This window comes from Clupea harengus, chromosome 18, assembly GCF_900700415.2.
Source record: "Clupea harengus chromosome 18, Ch_v2.0.2, whole genome shotgun sequence".
Lineage (NCBI taxonomy): Eukaryota > Metazoa > Chordata > Actinopteri > Clupeiformes > Clupeidae > Clupea > Clupea harengus.
Window position 1 is genome coordinate 23181452 of NC_045169.1, and position 22333 is coordinate 23203784.

Below are 22333 nucleotides of genomic sequence, written 5' to 3' on the forward strand. Positions count from 1 at the left end.
CATTGCATTTCATACAAATTCATCACACGCCTTGACACAAATAAATGTATTGTCCAAAGCTGACCGCAGTTCCATTTCCAATGAAGAGGATCTTTGATTTCACACAACGTACTGAAAAATAAGATATTACGGGCTCTGATTGGAAACATGTGGGGTTACAGGGCTGCCCTGGACGAACATGAGGAACATGCTGACAGTTTTGGAGGTTTGGAGCTTTTTATTCAAATGTAGAACAGCCCCGGATAACAGTATGCGACTGAGAAGCGGCTCCATCTGTAACGAGGCGCTGAGTTCTGTGTGTGTGTGTGTGTGTGTGTGTGTGTGAATGTGTGTGTGTTTGTGTGTGTGTGTGTGAGAGAGTTCTGTGTAGACACACTTGGCAGGAAGTCAATAACGTGTATTAGCAGTCTCATAATACTCGCGTTGTACTGATAGCCCTAAGTGAGTACATATGGTATGTGTGTGTGTGTGTGTGTGTGTGTGTGTGTGTGAGTGTGGGTGTGTGTGTGTGTGTGTGTGTGTGTGTGTGTGTGTGTGTGTGTGTGTGTCGGCGGGCTGGCGTTGGGTTCTTTTGATTGGGACGAGATTTTAATGGATTTTTCCTCGCCTTGCACAGATTGGATCTCATACCTCCCCGAAAAACGGAGGTAGAGCTGGGTCGGTCATCTGAGCCCTGTGGTTGGATGGGGGAGAATTCCGTGACAGTGTGTTGCCATGGCAATCTCAGACGCTGATGTTTCGTAGAGTCAGACAGTCTGGTGAAAGTACTGCACACACATATACACACAATCACATACACTCATACCCCCCCCCCGCACACACACACACAAACGCTAATCCCTCCCCCAACACACACACATGATCCCTGCCCCCACATATACAGTTGCACAAACAAATACACACATGTACACAGACATGACCCGACCCCTGACATACATGACTCCTTCCCCCACAAGTACACTTGCATATGGTACACACACACACGCACGCATATATACGCATACGCATCCACAGACATGTGGAAATCACATACATGCACACACACACATGTACTCATATTTCCCATGTACACAAACTAAGATGTCAAAATCACACACACATAATGCTCTTTCTGCTTTTAGGGGCCAAATAACAAGACGCTGTAAAGCATCAGTCATACTTTACCAACACACACACACAGTCAGGCAGGCAGACACACACACAGATACGCAGGCAGACACACACACACACACACACACACACACACACACACAGAGATACACAGGCAGACACACACACACACACACACACAGAGATACACAGGCAGACACACACACACACACACTGATATGCAGGAAGACACACACACAGATACCCAGGCAAACACACACACACACACACACACACAGACTTCTTTCCATTTTCAACCTGACCAACACTAGCATTGTGTCATTGTAAGCCAAGAAGTATCAACCGGCTCGGTGAGATTAGCCAATCTGCGCTCAAGATCATGGTGTTGCATTACTGCGGGGATTACCACAGCGCAACAATCCCGGTTAGCCAGTCTCCCCCACGCTGCCAGTTTGGTAAACACAGACGCCGATCCTATTGATGGTTTTGGCTGCGGGCGAGGTGGGGGCATCATCAGATTGGTAGCAGTGTGATGCTGTGTGGGTGAGACACCGTCGAGACCGATGAGGGTTCTCCATGAGGAGATGTGTGACGCGACGTGACGGTGCCTCTGGTGGACGGTCGGCAGCCGCTGCTGGAGGGATTGTCAGCGCTGGCGTCTACGGAACTGTCTCTTTTCAGCACTTCCACGCTGGGCAGAGAATGAGAGAGAGAGAGAGAGAGAGAGACAGAGAGAGAGAGAGAAAAGGGGAGGCACGGGTCTGGCCCAGTGCTGGTCCTGTGATGTGTGGGTCATAGTGTGTAACTGCATGTGATGTGTGTAATGCTGGATAATGATGAAAGTTTAAAACTGTGTAATGTACTATTTGGCCATAATGTGGATGTAACTGAAAAATTGAAAAACACACTTATTATACGAGTGAAACCCATAAACAGTGCTTTTGACTTTTATTTGGTGTTAATATCATTGGTTGTGGTGTTAATAACTAAAATCATATTTTACAAGTGGACTAAACGTTTCAACTTTTTTAAATTCCTGATTTTTAGGATTTCAATGACTAGCACTACCACTAGATTTAAAAGGTAGACAATTATCAAGATATTATCAACTGAATATCTACATAAAGGGCCCACATGTGCTTATATTGGAGGTCTAATATTACATTTCATACCTATCTAAATCGAATACATCATTGTAATCACACCTTTATATTTCATCTTTATCTATTTCTATCTATTTACCACCTGTAATGGTGTTTTTGTGTTATTCTAAAATAAAAACATGTCATTTATGTGGAGATATGAGATAAAGTAATAACCTTCTAGTTTCTGTTTTTGCCAATGAAAAACAGCAATGATAAGGCCTTTGTTAGAACTCTTCAAAAGCTTGGAGTAATTGGTTAAACTACCACTAACATACCAAATACCACTAAAACTGATTCAAATCTGAACCACATAGACCACAACATCGTTGGATTAGTCATCTTTTTTCTTGAGAGCACACTGAGAGTCATAAGACTGCACGCTTCTGTGGGTGGAATTTGAATACATACATACTTATTGAATTTGACATTCAATGTGACATCTTCAGTTTGCACGTCGTCGTTGTTTTTTCGCTTGACCTGTTCTTCCGCATCCCCGTCCATCCCCCACCTCCCCCACCTCTCCACCTCCCCCACCTCCCCAGTGTCCCCAGCCCCAGCTCCCCACTTACTGCGGGGCTGTGGGAGTGCGTAGGCCGTGCCCTGCTCCCTGGCCTTTTATTACGGAGGGAATCAGGGGCACATTACCAAAGCAAACAGCAGTTTCCCTGACAGACACAGTGCCTGAGTACACAGGTTGGAGCCAGGCCTGAGCCTGAATGGCGGCGACAGGGAGTAGGCTGGAGCCGTGATGGAGGAAGTGACCCGGAAAGACTGGGGGGCGGGAGAGCAGCTAGCTAACGCAGGCGACCCTTTAGGAACGATCTTTCGAAGCTCGTCCTCACTAATATAAACAGATATATATGTAAAGGGATGCAGGGTACACACACACACACACACACACACACACACACACGCATAGATGCACACATATGAACTCACACACACACATGCACATGCACATACACACACATGCACATACACACACAAACACACACAAACACACTCCAGGACATAAGCACATACATAATAACTATTAAGCAGTACATGGACAAAAAAAACAGTGCTCTTTATGCCTGGAAACACAGCAAACACACACACAGACATTCCAAAATACAGTAACAAAACACACTTACAAACACAAACACAAGTACACACAAACATAACAAAATACAGTAACAAAACACACTTACAAACACAAACACAAGTACACACACACATACCAAAATACAGTAACAAAACACACTTACAAACACAAACACAAGTACACACAAACATAACAAAATACAGTAACAAAACACACTTACAAAGACAAACACAAGTACACACACACATACCAAAATACAGCACCTGCACCTACATTTGCCTGCACACAAACACACACACAGAATCAAAACACAAATTCACACACACAGAATCAAAACATACATTTGCACTCACACACACACACACACACACAAAGTAATACACCCATGGATTTCCGTGTAACAAAGGACATATGAGTGTCCTTTAAGTGAGGAGTGCTATGCTATACTGTTTACATGTCTATAATAAAACAGGCTACATATTATAAGAGGGATGCTAAGTGATGTTAGCCCATGCTAACGTCACACATGACACAGACCTATTCTCACAAACGTATAGATCTAATTCACACATCCACTGTACTTGAGCATAGGCAGCCATAGATCGCATCTCAAACAACTTTGTTTTTTTGTCAAATTTGCATGACAATTTTTATTACAGCATTTGTTATGTGTGTCAACATCAGGATATAACTCAATAAATTCAATAATGTCAATATCTGTTAAAAAGCATTTGAAGAACAGGGAAGGATGGTCTGAAAAATAAATGATCCAAGTAAAGTGCACAAAATTACAAAAGAGAGAGAGAGAAAGAATGAAAGAAAGAAAGAAAGAAAGAAAGAACACAAGAAAGACCAACTCTGGGTAACAATAATATATGTAGGGGGAATTGAGAATCATGAGTGAACTCTACTTCCTGACTTCCATAGATGTGATTTAAGGATGTAGAATAAGAATGAAGATAAAGCAATGAATAGAAAACATGCATCAGATAAAAAAAGATGTTTGTACATTCATTGAAATATTATTATCTGCAGAGATTTATTTAATCTGTGCCTAAATGCTTGCATTAAACTTTGGTTGTTTGACCTCCGTGTTAAAAATAACTGTAAGAATATAAAATATATATGGTTAATAATAATAATAATAATAATAATAATAATACAATTGTGGTAATATTTTTAAGAATTCTCAACCAAATCTCGGACTGACAATTTGCTGCTTGGTTCCTTCAGAAACTTGAAAAAATATATAAAAAACGAAGAGTGGCTCATGATTATATTACTACGGCAAACAGAGAAAGTGAATTATGTTTTAAAAGTGAACTGGAGACACGGAGGTCATTAGATCTTTAGAGGTCGATGACTTTAATGTCTGGTGTTTTAAAGGAGGACAGAGCGTTGTTCCTTGCACCAAAATTAAACCAAAGAAATTAATTTTAACATTTAAAAAAGTAAATGCATTATTACCACAGTCCAAGTCGTCCGGAGGAAGAGCTCGCCTAAGGTCGCCCTGCTATGGGTCCTTGTCCTTTTTATTATTTGTTCTTAAACACCTTCCGAGTTTCAAACATATGTTATACGTCTCCATCAAACAGGCCAAGGTATTTGCTGGCGTGTGAGAAATACAAGTAAGGCGAGCTATTTCCCGAGTAAACGAGAGGGAGCGGAACGGGTAACATACATCCACCCAGTAAATGACTGATGTTATTCTCTTTGTACAGCGCTGGCAATTGCACTGACTTCGCCGAGTCCGAGAAGAGATCTGCAGCGCCCGCTCCTTCGAAGTCCGTAGATAGCTGTCGTTTGAGCTTATTCCTCCGGTTTTGAAACCAAATCTTCACCTGCGTCTCAGTCAGTTGTAAGGAGCTGGCAAGACAAGCCCGCTCGGCGCTACTGAGGTACCTCTTCATGTCAAAGGTAGATTCCAATTGAAAGATCTGCCGCTTAGAGAAGATGGTGCGTGTCTTCTTCTTCGCTTTGGACTTCTTGTTGCATTTTTGCGGATCGGAGTTATCCTCGCTGCTGGTGCTCTCTGTCGTGGGACACGTGTCAATCACCTCCAAAGTGTCTTCTCTGTCCACCGGTAACACACGGGGGATTTTCTCGTAGTTTTCATCTCTCGACTCTGTTGAGCAGGTTCGATATTTTAATGTGGTTTTACTCATCAGTTTGGCTTTGGTGTATTTATAATAACTATTACATTGTTGAATAGATAGTCGTACACTCACCTGTATCCTGACTCCTGCTGTTTGACTCGGGTTGTTGAGAGTGAAATCTGATGTCACCCCTCCACGAATCTCTCCTGCCCTGTGATTCCCCCTGCACGTCTTCGCGCTGCGCATCCTTATCATTGCGCTTGAGATTGAGAATGTTATCGATGGTGAATTTCAGCGACGCGGGTCTGTTCTGACCGACTTCTTTGCTCATATTCCCAGATAGCGGCGCGCTCGCACTTTGCGCTCAAACTTGCCACCGTGTTACAGAATAGTCGGAGCCTCGCGATTTACCTAACACCATCGTTCCATGCTCACAGCGTCTGCAGGGCTTGACAAACAGTTAGGCACTGAACCGGAAGACTGCGCCCCGTTAGATTTTGATTGGAGAGATAGCAACGATAGGATGACGCCAGACAGCAGTTCAGGGCGGGAAGCACTTTTGGACTTGGGGGAGGGGGTGCGGTAGTTCTTCTATATGTCTGTGGATTTCTTCTATATGCCTGTGGTCCAGTACCGCTCAGTGTAAAGTGCCTTACGCTAAATTTGTACGACTATATCATTCAGGGATATACCCGAGATACACTTTACTTTCGTTGATATTTGTAATTGACAGAAAGCTGTGGTACAGACTGGTGTGCTGTGGTGGACCCACTATATAAACAAAAATGTCAGCCTTTGAGCGCTGCTGTATCTTAGTTCTGATACAGGTGACGGATATATCACATTATGTCTTTCTTTCTTGTAGTGCTTCCATGCACCAGGTAAAAATGGCACAACTATGGTCCATGTCTATGCAGACAAAAACCAACAAATGCTGAATACATGTGACGTGCCTCGCTGGAGCCTTAGTTACGTTATTATTACCATTTAGGCGATGCTCATGTTGGAGTGTTGTTTGATTTTCTCAAATGTTTCGTTTTCCTGTGCTTTATTTCATGTTACGCCCAATCCAGTTGTATAGTCATGTTAACGAGTTTTCAGGTTAATTAATGACTGACTTGTCCTAGGTCCACGGGGTGTGTGTGTGTGTGTGTGTGTGCGTGTGCGTTTGTGTAATTCTGGCTGACCATACAGGCCTAGTTTACGGCAAACAAGAACACACACACAGACATATAACGCTTGTACAGTATACATTTTATTTTATACATTTTATTTGTTGACCATGTAGTACAAAATCCAAGTTATAAAATTTTAAATAAAAGTTCAAAATAAAGTAATTGTAAGACATACAATATTGCGTTGGTAGATAACCTTTGCTTTCTCGGTCGTTCTTTTGATTTCTCTACTTTTCCAATCAATAGGTCTATTTTATGTTTAAATTCATCCTTGAGAGATGTAAGTAAGTCCTCAAAAGTATTGATGTGTCGCAGTCACGGGGCCATTGCACTTCGTTCGATCCTCAATATGATACACACATTGTGTGTCCAGCTTGGTTCCGTGGCGTCACACGAGACCTGTCATCTGTGACCTTACAAACTGGAAGGGAGGTGTGAGCGAAGAGAAAGAATAATTCACACTGCCGGGAAATCCAACCAAAGGCGGTGACGCCTGTGTTGCGCCCAAATTGAGCGTAGCAGGCGCCGGGTGTTCGTGGTATAGGATAGGTACCCTGACTACCCTCTGAGTCGAGTAGCATAGATTAGCTGCTTCCATGTCGGCTGTGATTTGTCGCTTCCACTTGTTCCGGCGGTTCTGGAACCAAATCTTAACCTGCGTCTCGGTCAGGTGGAGAGAGGCCGCGAGCCCTGCGCGCTCGGCGCTGCTCAGGTAACGTTTAACGTCGAACGTGGACTCCAGCTGAAATACCTGACTCCGACTGAACACTGTGCGAGTTTTTTTCTTACGGACCACCTTCGCTCCGTACACCTCACCATCTGCTCGTTCGATGCTCGGGGAGTTGGGGTCGTTGTCGTCGTCTTTCTCGTCGGCAAGACTCTCCCCATCTCCTCCCTCAGTTTCCTCGTGATCCTCCGTTCCCTCAGAGACACATGAAGATTCTCGGTTTTCTGACAGCTGACACTGGTCGCTGGAGATTTCCGTGTGACTCACCGGGCCTAAGGTAAACAAAGTCACAAAATCTGTGAGCATTACGCTCAGAAGCAAGATGTATAATATCATTGAGAATGTATCTAGTGTAATCTCCCTGTATCGCATTCAGTTAAGTGAAACGAGATTGGATGCATGGTTTATAATGGTAAATAATACATTCGTATAAAAAACATATAACGTGAACGATTGAGACTACAATTTTAGTGGGTTTTTTTTGTCTGCGAAATCAACAATTCTTTGAAGCCTACAGTCGGATTTCAGCGCTGGGCTTTCACTTATTTGTCTATTAACTGTGTCTGTTAGAAAGTGACATGGGACGTGCATTCAAATATGAATTTCCACTCACTCTTGACGTATCTTAGGTCGCTACGGTGTGGTGATCCACACCATTTCGATATGTGTGCGCCTTCCGCCAAGCTTAACCCGAGGTTCTGCACATGGCCTTGAACTTGGTCGCAATGACTTGCAATACCCCGGTCTTTGCAGAAGCCTCCGCTTTCAATAGTAGCCTTTCTATCATCTCTCTTGCTGGAGCGAAGCAAGTCCTCAATTAAAAATGACGAGACTCTAGACGGTGCGTCGCACACTTTCTCTGGCATATTCCTGAAACGTTCCTCTGTTTGCGGATCTTTCGGCGTCACCGCACTCGTGCTCCTACATCCGCGACTGTTTCGCTCAAGGCATCCGGTTGAGTGTGACAGAGCCTCTTCCATCGACCGTGCCTGTGTCTCGCGAATGCGCGTGCAGCAATGTCCATGAGAACCTCGTGCGGTAGGCAGGGATGCGATCGGAATCCTTCGCCAAGCGAGACGAAAGGAATAATGTCCCACTACTGGATGTAGGACGGCAGCTGAAAAATGGGGAGGAATTTCTTGCGCTAAGCCCACTTTAGTGCGTGTGAGTGCCTGCCTTGAGGGGCTTGTAGGATCCAGTCAGCCCGATGCGTTATTTAGGTCAATTAGGAGGCAAATCAAAATAGAGATGGAACAGTGTCCCAGGGCTGGAATTCCAGAAGTGCGCTTGCTAGAGTGTGCTATACCGCCTCCTATCGGTCATGATGGACTGAACACTCCCGGCTCTGAGTTCTAGGAATACTGCTTTCTCTCGCCAACGACTTTTTGTTTAAGGATGTGCAATCAGCCTTCGAACAGAACTCTCATTAAACTTTAAATAGAGAATGTAATTGCCATAGATTTATGAAAGACTCATGTGATGTGGTGTAGGCTCTCTATCTCTCTCTCTCTCTCTCTGTGTGTGTGTGTGTGTGTGTGTGTGTGTGTGTGTGTGTGCGTGTGTGTGTGTGAGTGTGTGTGAGGTTTGAATGGCCAGCCAGTTGGAAGGCCTCGTTCACGTAAAATTCTAGGGGCTTTGTACACTTTGTTTGCATTTGGGGTCTCTTAAAGTAAAAAAAAAGTAACCGGGAAATAATGACGTATTTATCAGAAACTGAACAGACATTATTATTATTATTATTATTATTATTATTATTATTACTATTATGTCAGCTATTATTTTTAACTGGTAACCATTATCCCACATCGATGTTCTAGGGAATATCGACAAATGAAAGTATAGTCCTACATTAATTTAGAATACTAAAACAGTGAGAAAATGATCTGTTAGTCACAATGACATTCTTGTTTTATAATTAGGCCTATTATTATTATTATTATTATTATTACTAGTAGTAGTAGTAGTCGGCTAGTATTCAATTTTACTATATTGTGTTAATGTGCGGTTGGCCAAATCTACACCTAAGGATAATTGATAGGCTAATCTTCCAAATCAGCCAAGCTAGAATGTAAATCATATTAGTAAAAAAAATAATAAGAAGATCTTAAGAAAGTTCATAAGAAAGCAGCCTCTATGCGTACGTAAATATTTGTACTATTTAAAGTTTATTTTACACAAATTAAGTGCACTTTGGCAAAATATAATTGGTAGGCAGCAGTGTCTTTTACTGGACAGTCTAGTAAATGTTCAAATCTAAATTGTATTATTCATATGTATCGGACCGATAGCTTTTCTGTCACGGCTGTACCGGGTTAGGTTGGCACACAGTCGAAATTCGATGCTTTGAATGACTGACCCGCCTGCTTCAAATATTTGTGCAGATTAATTACATTTTGAGATCACGACATCAAATAACCTACATGGACAAAAGTACAACTGATTGGGAAACGTAGGCAGATATGTTATAATTTGGACAGATAGTTGTTAATTCGATGTTCTTCCATGCCGATCTCGATTCTTATTTAAGCGACGCTTTGAGAAATCAGTACCTTGGTGCTCTCGACTCGACGTTAACCAGGCCATACATTGAGTGAAAACTACTCTTAATTTCTTCCTTTCCACCGAGTTCCCTATGTTCACGTCCGCACTGGAGTATAGTTGATCACAGTACAAGAGTGTTATTGCAGTTGATAGTCTTTCGCTGTAAGTGTGTTTAAATAGGCCTACGCTTTCTTTACCCACATTTAGATCAATAGGCCTTTAAATGAGGTCCAGGCTAAAATGAAAGTACTGGGCATCTGTACCCGTCATTGACAGCAACAACACAACAACACACAGACACACACACACACCAAAATTAATTGAATGCAACATTTGATATATTCATGGTTTCTGCAGGGTAACATGGATTAAGCGACATTGATTTTGGGAGAGAGGCACCCTCCAGTATAAATGCGCTTGCTTACTGAAAGCTATCCGAAGGAGTGCATTTCTCCAATATCGTCTATAGTGTCCCATTAGCTGCACAGCAGCGCAAAGCATTTCTTGACAGACTGTTTGACTCCAGCTCTGTAACTCTGTCCCACGCTGCTTGCATGCTTGGTGTGTGCACCGCCAAAATTAGCATTATTTTCACAGGCGATGTGCAGTTTAGTTTAGTTAGCACTTTCTTAGAAAGCGCATTTGCGGTAAGCGTTTGCCACGTGAGAATACTAGCAATTATCCAGTGATGTTTTTTGAGACAGAAGGCGTTTCCTTTTTAATATTGATTTTAAATGCTCTTCACAGCAATTTGAAAGTGACTTTTACTATGCTGATAGCTTGCCTATGTCTTCACCGATATGTCCTAACTGCTCTTAGCCTGCCTCCCCCAGTCAGCCCGATGCGTTATTTAGGTCAATTAGGAGGCAAATCAAAATAGAGATGGAACCGTGTCCTAGGGCTGGAATTCCAGAAGTGCGCTTGCTAGAGTGTGCTATACCGCCTCCTATCGGTCATGATGGACTGAACACTCCTGGCTCTGAGTTCTAGGAATACTGCTTTCTCTCGCCAACGGCTTTTTGTTAATGAATGAGCTTCCAGCCTTCGAACAGAACTGTCAACTATATTGAACTCTAAATGCAGAATGTAATTGCCATAGATTAATGAAAGTCTCAAGTGATGTGGGGTAGGCTATCTCTCTCTCTCTCTGTGTGTGTGTGTGTGTGTGTGTGAGTGTGTGTGTGTGTGTGTGTGTGTGTGTGTGTGTGTGTGTGTGTGTGTGTGTGCGTGTGTGTGTGTGAGGTTTGAATGGCCAGCCAGTTGGAAGGCCTCGTTCATGTAAAATTCTAGGGGCTTTGTACACTTTGTTTGCATTTGGGGTCTCTTAAAGTAAAAAAAAAGAGTAAACTGGAAATGATGATGTATTTATCAGAATTATTATTATTATTATTATTATTATTATTACGATCATGTCCGCTATTATTTTTAACTGGGAACCATTATCCCACATAGATGTCTTAAGGAATATCGACAGCTGAAAGTATAGTCCTTCATTCATTTAGAATACTAAAACAGTGAAAAAAATGTAGAAAATTTTTCGTTAGTGACTATGACATTCTTGTTTTATAATTAGGCCTATTATTAGTAGTAGTAGTAGTACTGCTAGTAGCCTAGTAGTAGGAATCGGCTAGTATTCAATTAAATATATTGTGTTAATGTGGGATTGGCCAAATCTAGATTTAAAGGATAATTGATAAGATAATCTTCCATAACAGCCACGCAAGAAGGAAAATCATATTAGAAAAAAAATCATAAGGAAGTTCATAAGTAAGCTAACATGAAAAGTTTATTTTACACAAATGAACTGCAGTTCGGCAAATTATAATTGGTAGGACGTAATGTATTTTACTAGACAGTCTAGTAAATGTTTAAATCTAAACTGTTATATTCATGTTTGTCAGACCGATAGCTTTTTTGTCACGGCTGTACCGGGTTAGGTTGGTATACAGTCGAAATTCGATGCTTTGAAAGACTAACAAACCGCCTGCTTCAAATATTTGTGCGTATTAATTTAATTTTGAGATAACGACATCAAATAACCTACATGGACGAAAATACAACCGATTGGGAAACATAGGCAGATATGTTGTAATTTGAACAGATAGTTGTTCATTCGATGTTCTTCCATGCCGATCTCGAATCTTATTTAAGCGACGCTTTGAGAAATCAGTACCTTGGTGCTCTCGACTCGACGTTAACCAGGCCATACATTGAGTGAAAACTACTCTTAATTTCTTCCTTTCCACCGAGTTCCCTATGTTCACGTCCGCACTGGAGTATAGTTGATCACAGTACAAGAGTGTTATTGCAGTTGATAGTCTTTCGCTGTAAATGTGTCCAAATAGGCCTATGCACTTTTCTACCCACATTTAGATCAATAGGCCTTTAAATAAGGTCCAGGCTAATATGAATGTATTGGACATCTGTACCCTTCTTTGAAAACAACAACACAACAACACAACAACACACACACACACACACGCGCGCGACCACACACAAACACAAAATAATAGAAAGAAACATTTGATATATTCATGGTTGCTGCAGGGTAATATTGATTAAAGCAACATTGATTTTGGGAGAGAGGCATCCTCCAGTATAAATGCACTTGCTTACTGAAAGGTATCCGAAGGAGTGCATTTCTCCAATGGCGTCTTTTGTGTCCCATTAGCTGCACAGCAGCGCAAAGCATTTCTTGACAGACTGTTTGACTCCAGCTCTGTAACTCTGCCTCACGCTCCTGGCATTCATGATTGGTGTGTGCACCGCCAAAATGAGCATTATTTTCACAGGCAATGTGATGAAATTTTCATTCGAGTATCACGCTGAGAAATTATCCTACGAGTTGTTTTAGAGCAAACAAAAATACTTTTGAAGGAAACTCAAACTGTCAACACGGGCTGTTTTCGCTGCCATGGGGATTGGTATGACACAACTGGATTAGGACTGTCCCGTCGGGAAACCCCTGCGCGCTGCAGTGAAGGATGTAGGTCACTGTTATAGCCACTGTACTTCCTCTCAGGTCAGCGCTGAATGTAGGCTACTGTTATACACACACACACACACACACACACACACACACACACACACACACACACACACAAGCACGGTTACATACATTACACACGTACCATCAGAACCGTAGATAGACATAAACAAACGCTGACTTTCAAACAAATACACACACACAAACACACACACACACACACACACACACACACACACACACACACACACACACACAGAGAGAGAGAGAGAGAGTGAGAGAAAGAGAGATACTTACACACCAGAGTGACGAAGAAGGCCAGACGTTGGCTGAAAAACCAGTCACCCAGAAATCTCTTTGTGGACACACATTCGGGGCCTCCTCTTGTAGTGCTTAAAGGGATGCCTCTTTCTTTCTTTCTTTCTTTCTTTCTTTCTTTCTTTCCTTAATTCTGCGCAAGCTCTGTATTTGCGCATCTCCACTCCAAATATTAGGCTACCGCTTTTGGCGCACGGTTCACTGTGCGTCAGATTAATAAATCATTCGTCATGGACAACATGCATAGTGCTTAGTTACTTAATTCAGTTCTCAAATCCGTTATCCGACGCGATTTACAATAAAGGTAGAACAATGTATATATAATAATCTACATACAGTAGTGGCATTGCGGACCTCCACGCAGACATCAATGCATTGAGACTGTGTTACAGGCAGAGATCTCGGAATGTGCCAATTTATATGTAGGCTGTAGCTAAGGATACCACAGACTACTCACACACAAGAACAGAAGCAAGACCCATAACTGAAACCAGAAATGATCTGCTCTCTGAAGAACTTCGCCACATTTTCAGCTTTTCAGTTTAGCATTGTGAATAAAATTACATGTTTCTGGGTAGACGCTATGGTACCTGGTACACTAACTGATTTGCTGTCTTTTCAGCACATACATCTTTCACATATGCACATTTGACTTAGGTTGAACATAACACTATGGGGGGGAATCCTAAAATGGTTATAAGTGCATTTGAGCAGGTCATTCTGAAAAATCCAGAGCTGTGCTGGCTGTGATGCAACAATTCGATCGGATTCAAATATCACAGGCGATAGTGCTTTATATCTCGTTTCACATTTGGGATTTCGTATTTTGTGAAATATATTTAACACCTGAGAAAATGTAGTATAAAGGCAGAAATATGTAAAAGTTGTTTTAAGAACTGAAGAATGGAGAGGATGCATGTTCCTCATTCAGGTATAGTGTGATACAACAGCGGCAGTAGGCCTATTGCAGTGGCAGCACGGTCAGCTACACTCTTCTTACTGCAGCGACTTCATCGTGGCTAAAGCTTTGTGGTAGTTTACTTTTCTGCATCAACCTGAAACAGCAGGGTGGCGTGCTTTGCTACGTGACAAGTCAGATCTAACAGGAAGTAATCATTAAACTGTGCCAAAATGGGCCCCGAGGTACGGTAGCTACTCTATCCTCTGTGTGGTATTCGGGCTCAGCTTCCACTTCGAAACTTAGAAGCCATGATGCGTTATCAAGGCAATCTCTGTTATCAAGGCGCGTTGTAATCTTCACTCAGGAAACTTTAAGGAGCAATGACCCCTTGCTTCCCCGTGTCCGTCGTGGATATTGAAACTGACATATACTTCTCCAGCCTTAATCCAGATGAACTTTCACCTTTCACCTGGCTCCTCTGGGTTCAGTGGCAGAGAGCAATTAACAGGGATCAGCAGAAATTGTTCATTTCGGGTACACTGGGTACCCTGGACAATGTAATTAAACACTAGACACAACTCCGGAGCTAAATGTCTGTGGAAATAACATATTCGCTACATTCATGTCAAGGAAAAAATATGCTGCCTCTTCAACGATTCTGTGTCGATTGTGTGTGAAGAAACATCTCTCCGAAAATGCTATAGGACCCATGAAAGGCCGTTTGTTTAACCCTTTCACGCCAAGTTAACCTCTGTCAAGGCGAGGTTGTCTGGAGCGACATAAAGACTAGAAAGGTTGACATGTTAAGCACATCACACGCTAATGTCGAGAACTTTGCTCTGGGCAACTCTGATCTTTTGTTTAGGCAGAGGTAAACGATTGAAACGATCTAATGGGGGAATGGCTATCCTGTTTATTCTCCCCCCCCCCACAAAAAACGTCAATAGACAAGGGGCATACAAGAGAATACATAATTTCCACAACAACGAAGCTTTCTACATTAATAGCGGGCTTTTCTATTCTATTCTATTTCTATCTGTAGTATTGGGTACAGTCTGGGTAGTCCCCGCTAAATAGCATGTTATGTTCAGGTCACTCTAATTTTGGATAGAAGGCTTATAAACCTACATTAACAAGACATCACGATGTCCTGCTCTCAACCTTTACAGGAAAGAGAATTTGTCTATGTTGACCCCTTACCCAGACTATGTTCTAGATACGACTCAGCCGTTTTTGGAACACTGTTTGATGTGCTGTCCAGTTTTCAGTGCTGGCACACGGACCAAGCATCAGATGGATTAAACTGAGGAAAGACAATGTGGAGGAAATTAGATCAGTGGTCGTGTATTGCAAGAGCTTTCCTTCTACGATTATACATCATACTACTGTTCAGGCACGTGCACAGATAGACCCCTAGTGGTGCTCAAGCACCTGCCCTTTTGCCCTGGATGAGAAAAGTGCCCCTTCTGCTGGAGCCAAATTTTTCTTCATTCATCAATATTTAAGAATAAAAATTACTCTCTCTGTCATCAATTCCCTCCAAATGTGTTTTGATATATGACGGGGCATTTATTTCGCCCCGACATGCTCCGCGGCGCTCACAAGCCCCACGCGCCCCTCCCTCCTCCTCCACTTCCATGCAGTGCTGAGCGCCAGGCCAGACGGCTGCAGCCTACTTTTTCTCTGACCCGCAGCATCAGACAAACAGGTAATGACGGTGTTTGTGCAATCCCCCGACGTTGTTTGGTGATAAATTAACCACAACATTAGCGCCGCTGAAAACGTTACGTCGCAACTGGTCCGACGTTTCCTAAAAAAAATAAACAAACACAAAACTCACGAAATCCGTGATTTCAAAGCCTTGTCCAGCTGTTTACTGACGTTTGTCATGTTTAATGAAGAGAGAGAGGGAGAGAGATACAGGCAGGCAGACAGACAGGCAGGCAGACAAACAGGCAGGCCGGCAGAGAATTTAAAGGCAGTTTTACGGTTCTACAAATGAGACAAGTTCACTAGTTTTGTTTAATTTAAAATCGTAATTATTGAAATGAAAGGTAGGTCTTAAGTTGAGCTACATGACAGTCTGGTGAGGTATATTGTGGTATATTATTAGTGTAATGCTGCTTATGCTTCAACTCAGTCAGAAAACAGTAAAAAAAAACATGTGTGTTTACTGTGTTGTCAGCTTTACAGAGATAATGTAAGTCACTCTTGATCATTATGCAAAACATTTATTTATCTCATTTACAAAATGTGCATCATAATGCCAAGAAAAGAGAGACTCCAAAAGCAGAAGGACAGGGAACTGCAGCAAGCAGCTCAGGGTAGCAGCTCTCTTTTATCTTGGATCATCAGGCCATCAACTAAAACAAATAAGGGAGAATCAGTAACCCTACCTGGTTCAGAGGAGCCCATCATGGATGAAGAAGGACAGACAGAGTGTAGGACTGAGTTATGTTCAGGAGATACTTTGAGTTAGTTTGTTAACAAAAATAAATATTTAAGTTTAATTTATTATTATTATTTTTAATTTCATTAATAATTTTGGCGATGGGTGCCCTTTTTTTGCTTTGAGCACCTGCCCCCCAAAATGTCTGTGCACGTGCCTGCTACTGTTAATGCCTTTTCTGCTATGTTAAATGCTTACCTATGCCTCTCCACTAGATTACACTTTATTAGATGGACAACAAGGCTATGAACTGAGCGCGCATTTGCGGTAAGCGTTTGCCACTTACGTGAGAATACTAGCAATTATCCAGTGATGTTTGTTGAGACAGTTAGCGTTTCCATTTTAATATTGATGATAAATGCTCTTCACAGCAATTTGAAAGTGACTTTTACTTTGCTGATAGCTTGTCATCACCGATATTTCCTCACCGCTCAGAGCCTTGTCCTGAACTCCCTCGGTGCATAGACGACCCGTTGCGTGCGAAGGAGAGCTCAGTCGAGATTTGAACCGGAAAGGTCGACAGAAATGTATCACTAAATGACTGTATCTGTAAATAAATAATGTAGGCCGAGGGCTTAAAACGGAGAGGGGGATTTCAGTCACCAAAATAACACCTCCTCAAAGTTCTAATCTGTTTTGTGTTTATGTCAGTTTAGGTCTGCCATCAAAGTAGTCTGATATAAAAGTACAATCGAATTAGCCGGCAGTTTTCTCCATTTTCCACATAGTGAAATAAGTGGTGTTTCTGAACTTGCCTCAGGGGGGTCCATGAATTATTGGGATGTCTTTTGATGACTTCTTTAGCCCATTTTCAACATTGATGTAGTTCCTCTCATATCTTGGCTATTGGTAACGTTCGGTAATTTAACTACCTAGTCAGCTGATCTGATTAGCTAAATTATTAAGTATTACTCTGTAGCTATGTATAATTCTTATTTGAAGTTCAGTAGACGGTTTCTAACGGTCTAGAGGGTTAATATTACTAACGTCGATTACCTTAGCAGTGTACGCCAGTAGAGCGTCAACTAACGTTATCTGAATAACCTTATAGAGTATGGAAATCGACCGGAAGATTATTTAAGATAACCAATTATCTGAACTTAACAAACAATGAAAATGGATGCGGTATGAAAGTGGGAATATATATATTGTTTTTTTACAAAATGACACTGCATATTGAACATATTGTTTTCTTTCAGTAGTTTGTTAAAGTAATAATATCAATACTCCCACTATTTTATAATGCTCTGTTTTCAGTCCTGTGGATTATAAGGAAAATGAGACTGCTGATGAGGTCTGTGAATTTCTCACATGATATGCATATAATATGCATTTTTCATCTGAAAAATGTCTTTTTTTATATAGTATTATATTCAGTACTTGGACAGTTAAGCATCAACATATTTTCCTTTTCCTTTTAACTTATGCCATGTGTAAATCACACAGTGGTGTGATGGTGAATGGATTGGCTGTTGTCAGATGACCCCAACGAATAGCACAAGAAATGTAGCATATTTTTATGTATAACTGAAAAAGGCAATATTTCTATCCAAAGTACTGTGGGTTTAGTTTTCATGTTCAACACACATTTTCAAAATGTATGAAGTATACAAGGCTATAAAAACCTGTGACAAATCCGTGCTGAGAGGTCTACATGGGATTTTCCTGGGAATTGTTTTTTCCAACCTAATTTGCCAGAGAAAAGCTTGTTGAAACCTACTACATACAGCCATTTGGGATTCCAAAACTGCACTTTTGGGATTGTCCTTTACAAATTGCTACTCCAAGGTAGTGGAGCATTTGAAGGTAAAATGTCCATGTGTCTAGGAAATCCTAATTTGTTTCATTTCTTGACAAATATTTCATAATTAGCTGCATTGAAAGGATATTCCACCCCAAGTCAAAGGAAATGTTTGATTCAAAATCTCAAAACATTTCCGAACCATTTTGAATTAGTCACGTTACTGTTTTTGAGTAACTCCAGTGCTCCAGTGCCTTGGATAATAGTCTTACTGGTAGGTAATCCCTCTCCTATGCCCTACTTTGACAAGAAACTGCACCAGGTTATCTTGTGATACTGTGCAGATTGTATCTCCATTCACCCTACCTTCAATTCTAAAAGGTTTCCAGTTCCTTCAGTTGAGAAATATCCCCACTATCTAAAGTTACCTCTGCCCCACTTCACAATTTGGATGGTGTTTTCTTGAGGCATTGGCAGTGTTGGATTTACACCACATACAGTGCTTTGAGGATTGGCCAAAAAGCCAACCAATGTAGGTGCTCCTACACACTTGGAAAGGAGAGGATGAGAGAGGGGTATTCAGTTGGTTGCAATCTGCAACCTCACCACTAGATGGCACTAAATCCTATGCACTGCAGCCACTGAATTGTGGGGGTGATGTGTGGATGATGTGTGAACAGTGGTGGCCTCCGATTATTATAAGTATAAAACCAATCATACTTTATTATGTGTGGGATACAGATTTAAGTCTTGGAATTTCACGTTTTCCATGGTAATGTGTGTCTTGTCTTGTTTCCTGGGTTTGCTGTCACATGAAAAGGTGGTCATTTATGAAGATTCTTAAATAGTTAATTATGAAATTGATCTGTCATTGATCTGTCATCTTCAGGTCAAACAAGCAAGCACAGTGGAGCGCTGACCTTCTGACCTGCTGTGACTCATGGCGGTTTCATGTTCCAAACCCAGTCGCCATGGACACAAAACATGCATTTGTTAGGAAGGCAACACTTTACCATGTCATCTCACAACGACAAAGCTGCCTTAATCAGTTAATCGACGGTCTGTCCTACTATGAAGTAAGTTTGAAAAGTTAAAGTAATTTATTAGTGGCGTACCGCAAGGTTGATGTTTTTGCCGTTACAGCCAGTTCTACTGTTCTACAACAAAAACTATACTATCATCATGGTTCCTTTTTTCCCCTGAAAGGTACTTCCACTTCGGAGGGACAACCCTAGCATGCGGATTATTCTTGACATCTGCAGAAAGAGATGATGTCACTGCAGAAATAGTTTCTTGCCTTTTAAAACCAAGCTCCTTTGTCCTCGGAAGTAACAGCAGGCCAAAAGAGGAGCTCATGGTCGTGAAGTTTAAGAGACTTTAACATGTTAATGCTAAAATCATGGCAGATGATGATGATGAGTGTGATTCCTACTTTGTGGTGGCTCTCATGGCTGGAGGCGTGTTTAGCACCATATAATACAACAGCACACACAGTAAATTATATTTTGTAATTATATATTTTGCACCATAAATTCAAACAGCACCTACTTTTTAAAGAAGAAAATCCTAATCCCATTTATGTTTTATTTAATTACTTATTTGTGTCATACTATTACAGCTGTTTGTTTGTTCTGATACACAATAGTAATACACTACACTCAAGTGAAGTAATACACCATAAAGTGTGTTTTAGTCTGAATGTTTTATTCATATGATTGTAGTTTTTCGCTTTATGCAAAGACAAATACCTGTTTCAAAGAATAAAAGTCTCAACTGCATTGCTTGCTTTTGTATTTATTTGACTTTACTTACCAGTGGCTATGATTTTAAATATTAAAACTATTACACCTATTTACACACTATTTACATCATTACAGATGAGTTAACCCAAGTGCATTACAATGTCCAGCAAATGTTGAATTGCTCAGAAGGGAATAGTGAGATTACATTTTAGTTGAAAACAAACTGCTGCACTCTTTGAAATAATCTCTTTTTCCATTATTATGGTCATTGTCAAGAGGGTGTACTGTAAGGGGAAGCTTCTGTAAATCCCTTCTATGTAACTTCTAGTGCTTAACGTGCACTTCAGCAGTTACATTCCTGCACTTCTTTTTCCTTTTTTCTAGGTCGTTGTTTTCTAATTCTCATGTAAAGTAGTATTTATTGTTACACCATGCTTTTTATTGCTCTTAGCTTGACTGTTCTCTCCCTTGTACGTCGCTTTGGACAAAAGCATCTGCTAAATGACTAAATGTAAATGTAAATGTGAATGTAATGGGCACAATGAATCACCTCAATGCATAAGACCTGGAGCTGAAGGCTCATTAGAGATCTCTTCTAATGCAGTGTCTGGGTTCTGAAGGTTCAGCAGATGGCTGTCCAATGGGAAAAGCTGCAGAGGGGTTCGGTTTTCCTCTGAGGACATTGAATGATTGTTAAATGCAGCTCTGAATTCATCTAATGTGCCGTTAATTCTGGGAATAATAATAATAATACAACTTTATTTATATAGCACCTTTCATGCAAAAGAATGCAGCTCAAAGTGCTTTACAGCAAATACATAATATGCACAAAGAAATGACATGCACATAAAAATAGACATCAAAGAAACATAACTCAAATATAGTGCAAACAAAAATAAAATTATAATTATAATTATAGAGATATATTTAATATAACCCCTTAATATCACCAGTAGAGATTTAAATTAAATTAAATTAAAAATATTTATATATATATATATAGTGCGAAGTGGTAGCTAGTTAAAGGCTAATGTGAAGAGGTACGTTTTTAGTTTTCTTTTAAAGATGTTAAGCGAGCTGGCTTCCCTGATGTCTACAGGCAGTATGTTCCATAGCACTGGGGCGTAATTGACAAATGCTGCGTCCCCGATTTTCTTACGGCTTTTGCTGGGAACCTCCAATAAACCAGCATTCGATGATCGCAGTGTTCTTGAGGGCAAGTATTTGACTAGGGAGTTTGCAATGTAACTTGGTCCTAGCCCATTAAGGGCTTTGTATATTAGGAGAAGGACCTTAAAGTCAATTCTAAAAGTTACTTTAGGAATGTAAACATAATGAAGAGAAAATATGTCTGTCTCATTGTCCAAGTCTAGCACATTGATTGACACCTGCATATCCTTCCAAACAAGAACCCCCCCCCCCCCCCCATGTCAGTTCTAATATGCAAAGGTCTGCCAAACTTTGTTATTTAAAAGTTTCAGACCGATTGTTGTTAGGGCACTGGAGAAAGATGAGCATCCTACTGTAGGCGTCCATGGCACCATGTACAACTAATATCCATCTTATCAGTTTATGATTACCATGTGCCAGATGGAATTTGGACACAGCACAGAATAAAGGCGTCTAGATATTGTTGTTCTCCTAGACTCAGCACCACCAGAATCTACCCTTTTGATTGGTCTTTCGGAACCGCTTTCAACCCTTTTGATTGGCTCTCTGAACCTTTTTCAACCCTTTTGATTGGCTCTCTTAACCGCTTTCAACCCTTTTGATTGGCTCTCTGAACTGCTTTCAACCCCTTTGATTGACTCTCTGAAACGCTTTCTGTGCACCTCTGTGCACCGATGTCCCTGGAAAGCTGTCCATTAAGCATCAGCTGTCCCACATGGGGATGTTCTGCTTTGATCTTAGATCCTGCAGAATCCAATTCCTCATCACTCGATTGTGCAAACTTTGTTCTTGAGATGTTGTGCTCCCTCACTTACCGTACAGGGCTGGTCTGGAAATGTAGAAGATGGAAGCAACTTCCATCCCACTCCAGCTCCATCCCAGGCGGTCATCTCAACTCCTGTACTGAGTCTGGAAAAATCATCTGACCCAGCATCAGCGATTGTCAATGAGGGGGCCAAGGATGTGAAGAAGGGGGCCAAAGATGTCAAGAAGGGGGCCAAGGATGTCAAGGAGGGGGCCAAGGATGTCAAGGAGGGGGCCAAGGAGGGGGCCAAGGATGTCAATGAGGGGGCCAAGGATGTCTAGGAGGGGGCCAAGGATGTCTAGGAGGGGGCCAAGGATGTCTAGAAGGGGGCCAAGGATGTCTA

At 41.4% G+C, this 22333-nt stretch overlaps 2 protein-coding genes and 1 long non-coding RNA gene across 3 annotated transcripts; 1 reads left to right on the forward strand and 2 right to left on the reverse strand.

The window, feature by feature from the left end:
- Window positions 1–3993: 3993 nt before the first annotated feature.
- On the reverse strand, window positions 3994–6083 carry LOC116224648 (homeobox protein HMX2-like). The gene is made up of 2 exons (XM_031585070.2): window positions 5568–6083; window positions 3994–5464 (listed from the first exon to the last, which is right to left on the reverse strand). Exons 1-2 carry the CDS (start codon window positions 5764–5766, stop codon window positions 4914–4916), a joined length of 750 nt encoding a protein of 249 aa, XP_031440930.1. The 5' UTR covers window positions 5767–6083; the 3' UTR covers window positions 3994–4913.
- A 593-nt stretch (window positions 6084–6676) lies between these two features.
- LOC105904740 (homeobox protein HMX1) lies at window positions 6677–8856 on the reverse strand. The gene is made up of 2 exons (XM_031585415.2): window positions 7951–8856; window positions 6677–7609 (listed from the first exon to the last, which is right to left on the reverse strand). The coding sequence occupies exons 1-2, from the start codon at window positions 8315–8317 to the stop codon at window positions 6999–7001; spliced, it is 978 nt and encodes a 325-aa protein (XP_031441275.1). The 5' UTR covers window positions 8318–8856; the 3' UTR covers window positions 6677–6998.
- LOC116224721 lies at window positions 7525–20251 on the forward strand. The gene is made up of 3 exons (XR_004165711.1): window positions 7525–7614; window positions 19163–19349; window positions 19480–20251. It is a non-coding gene; the product is annotated as an uncharacterized LOC116224721 (long non-coding RNA).
- Window positions 20252–22333: the final 2082 nt, after the last annotated feature.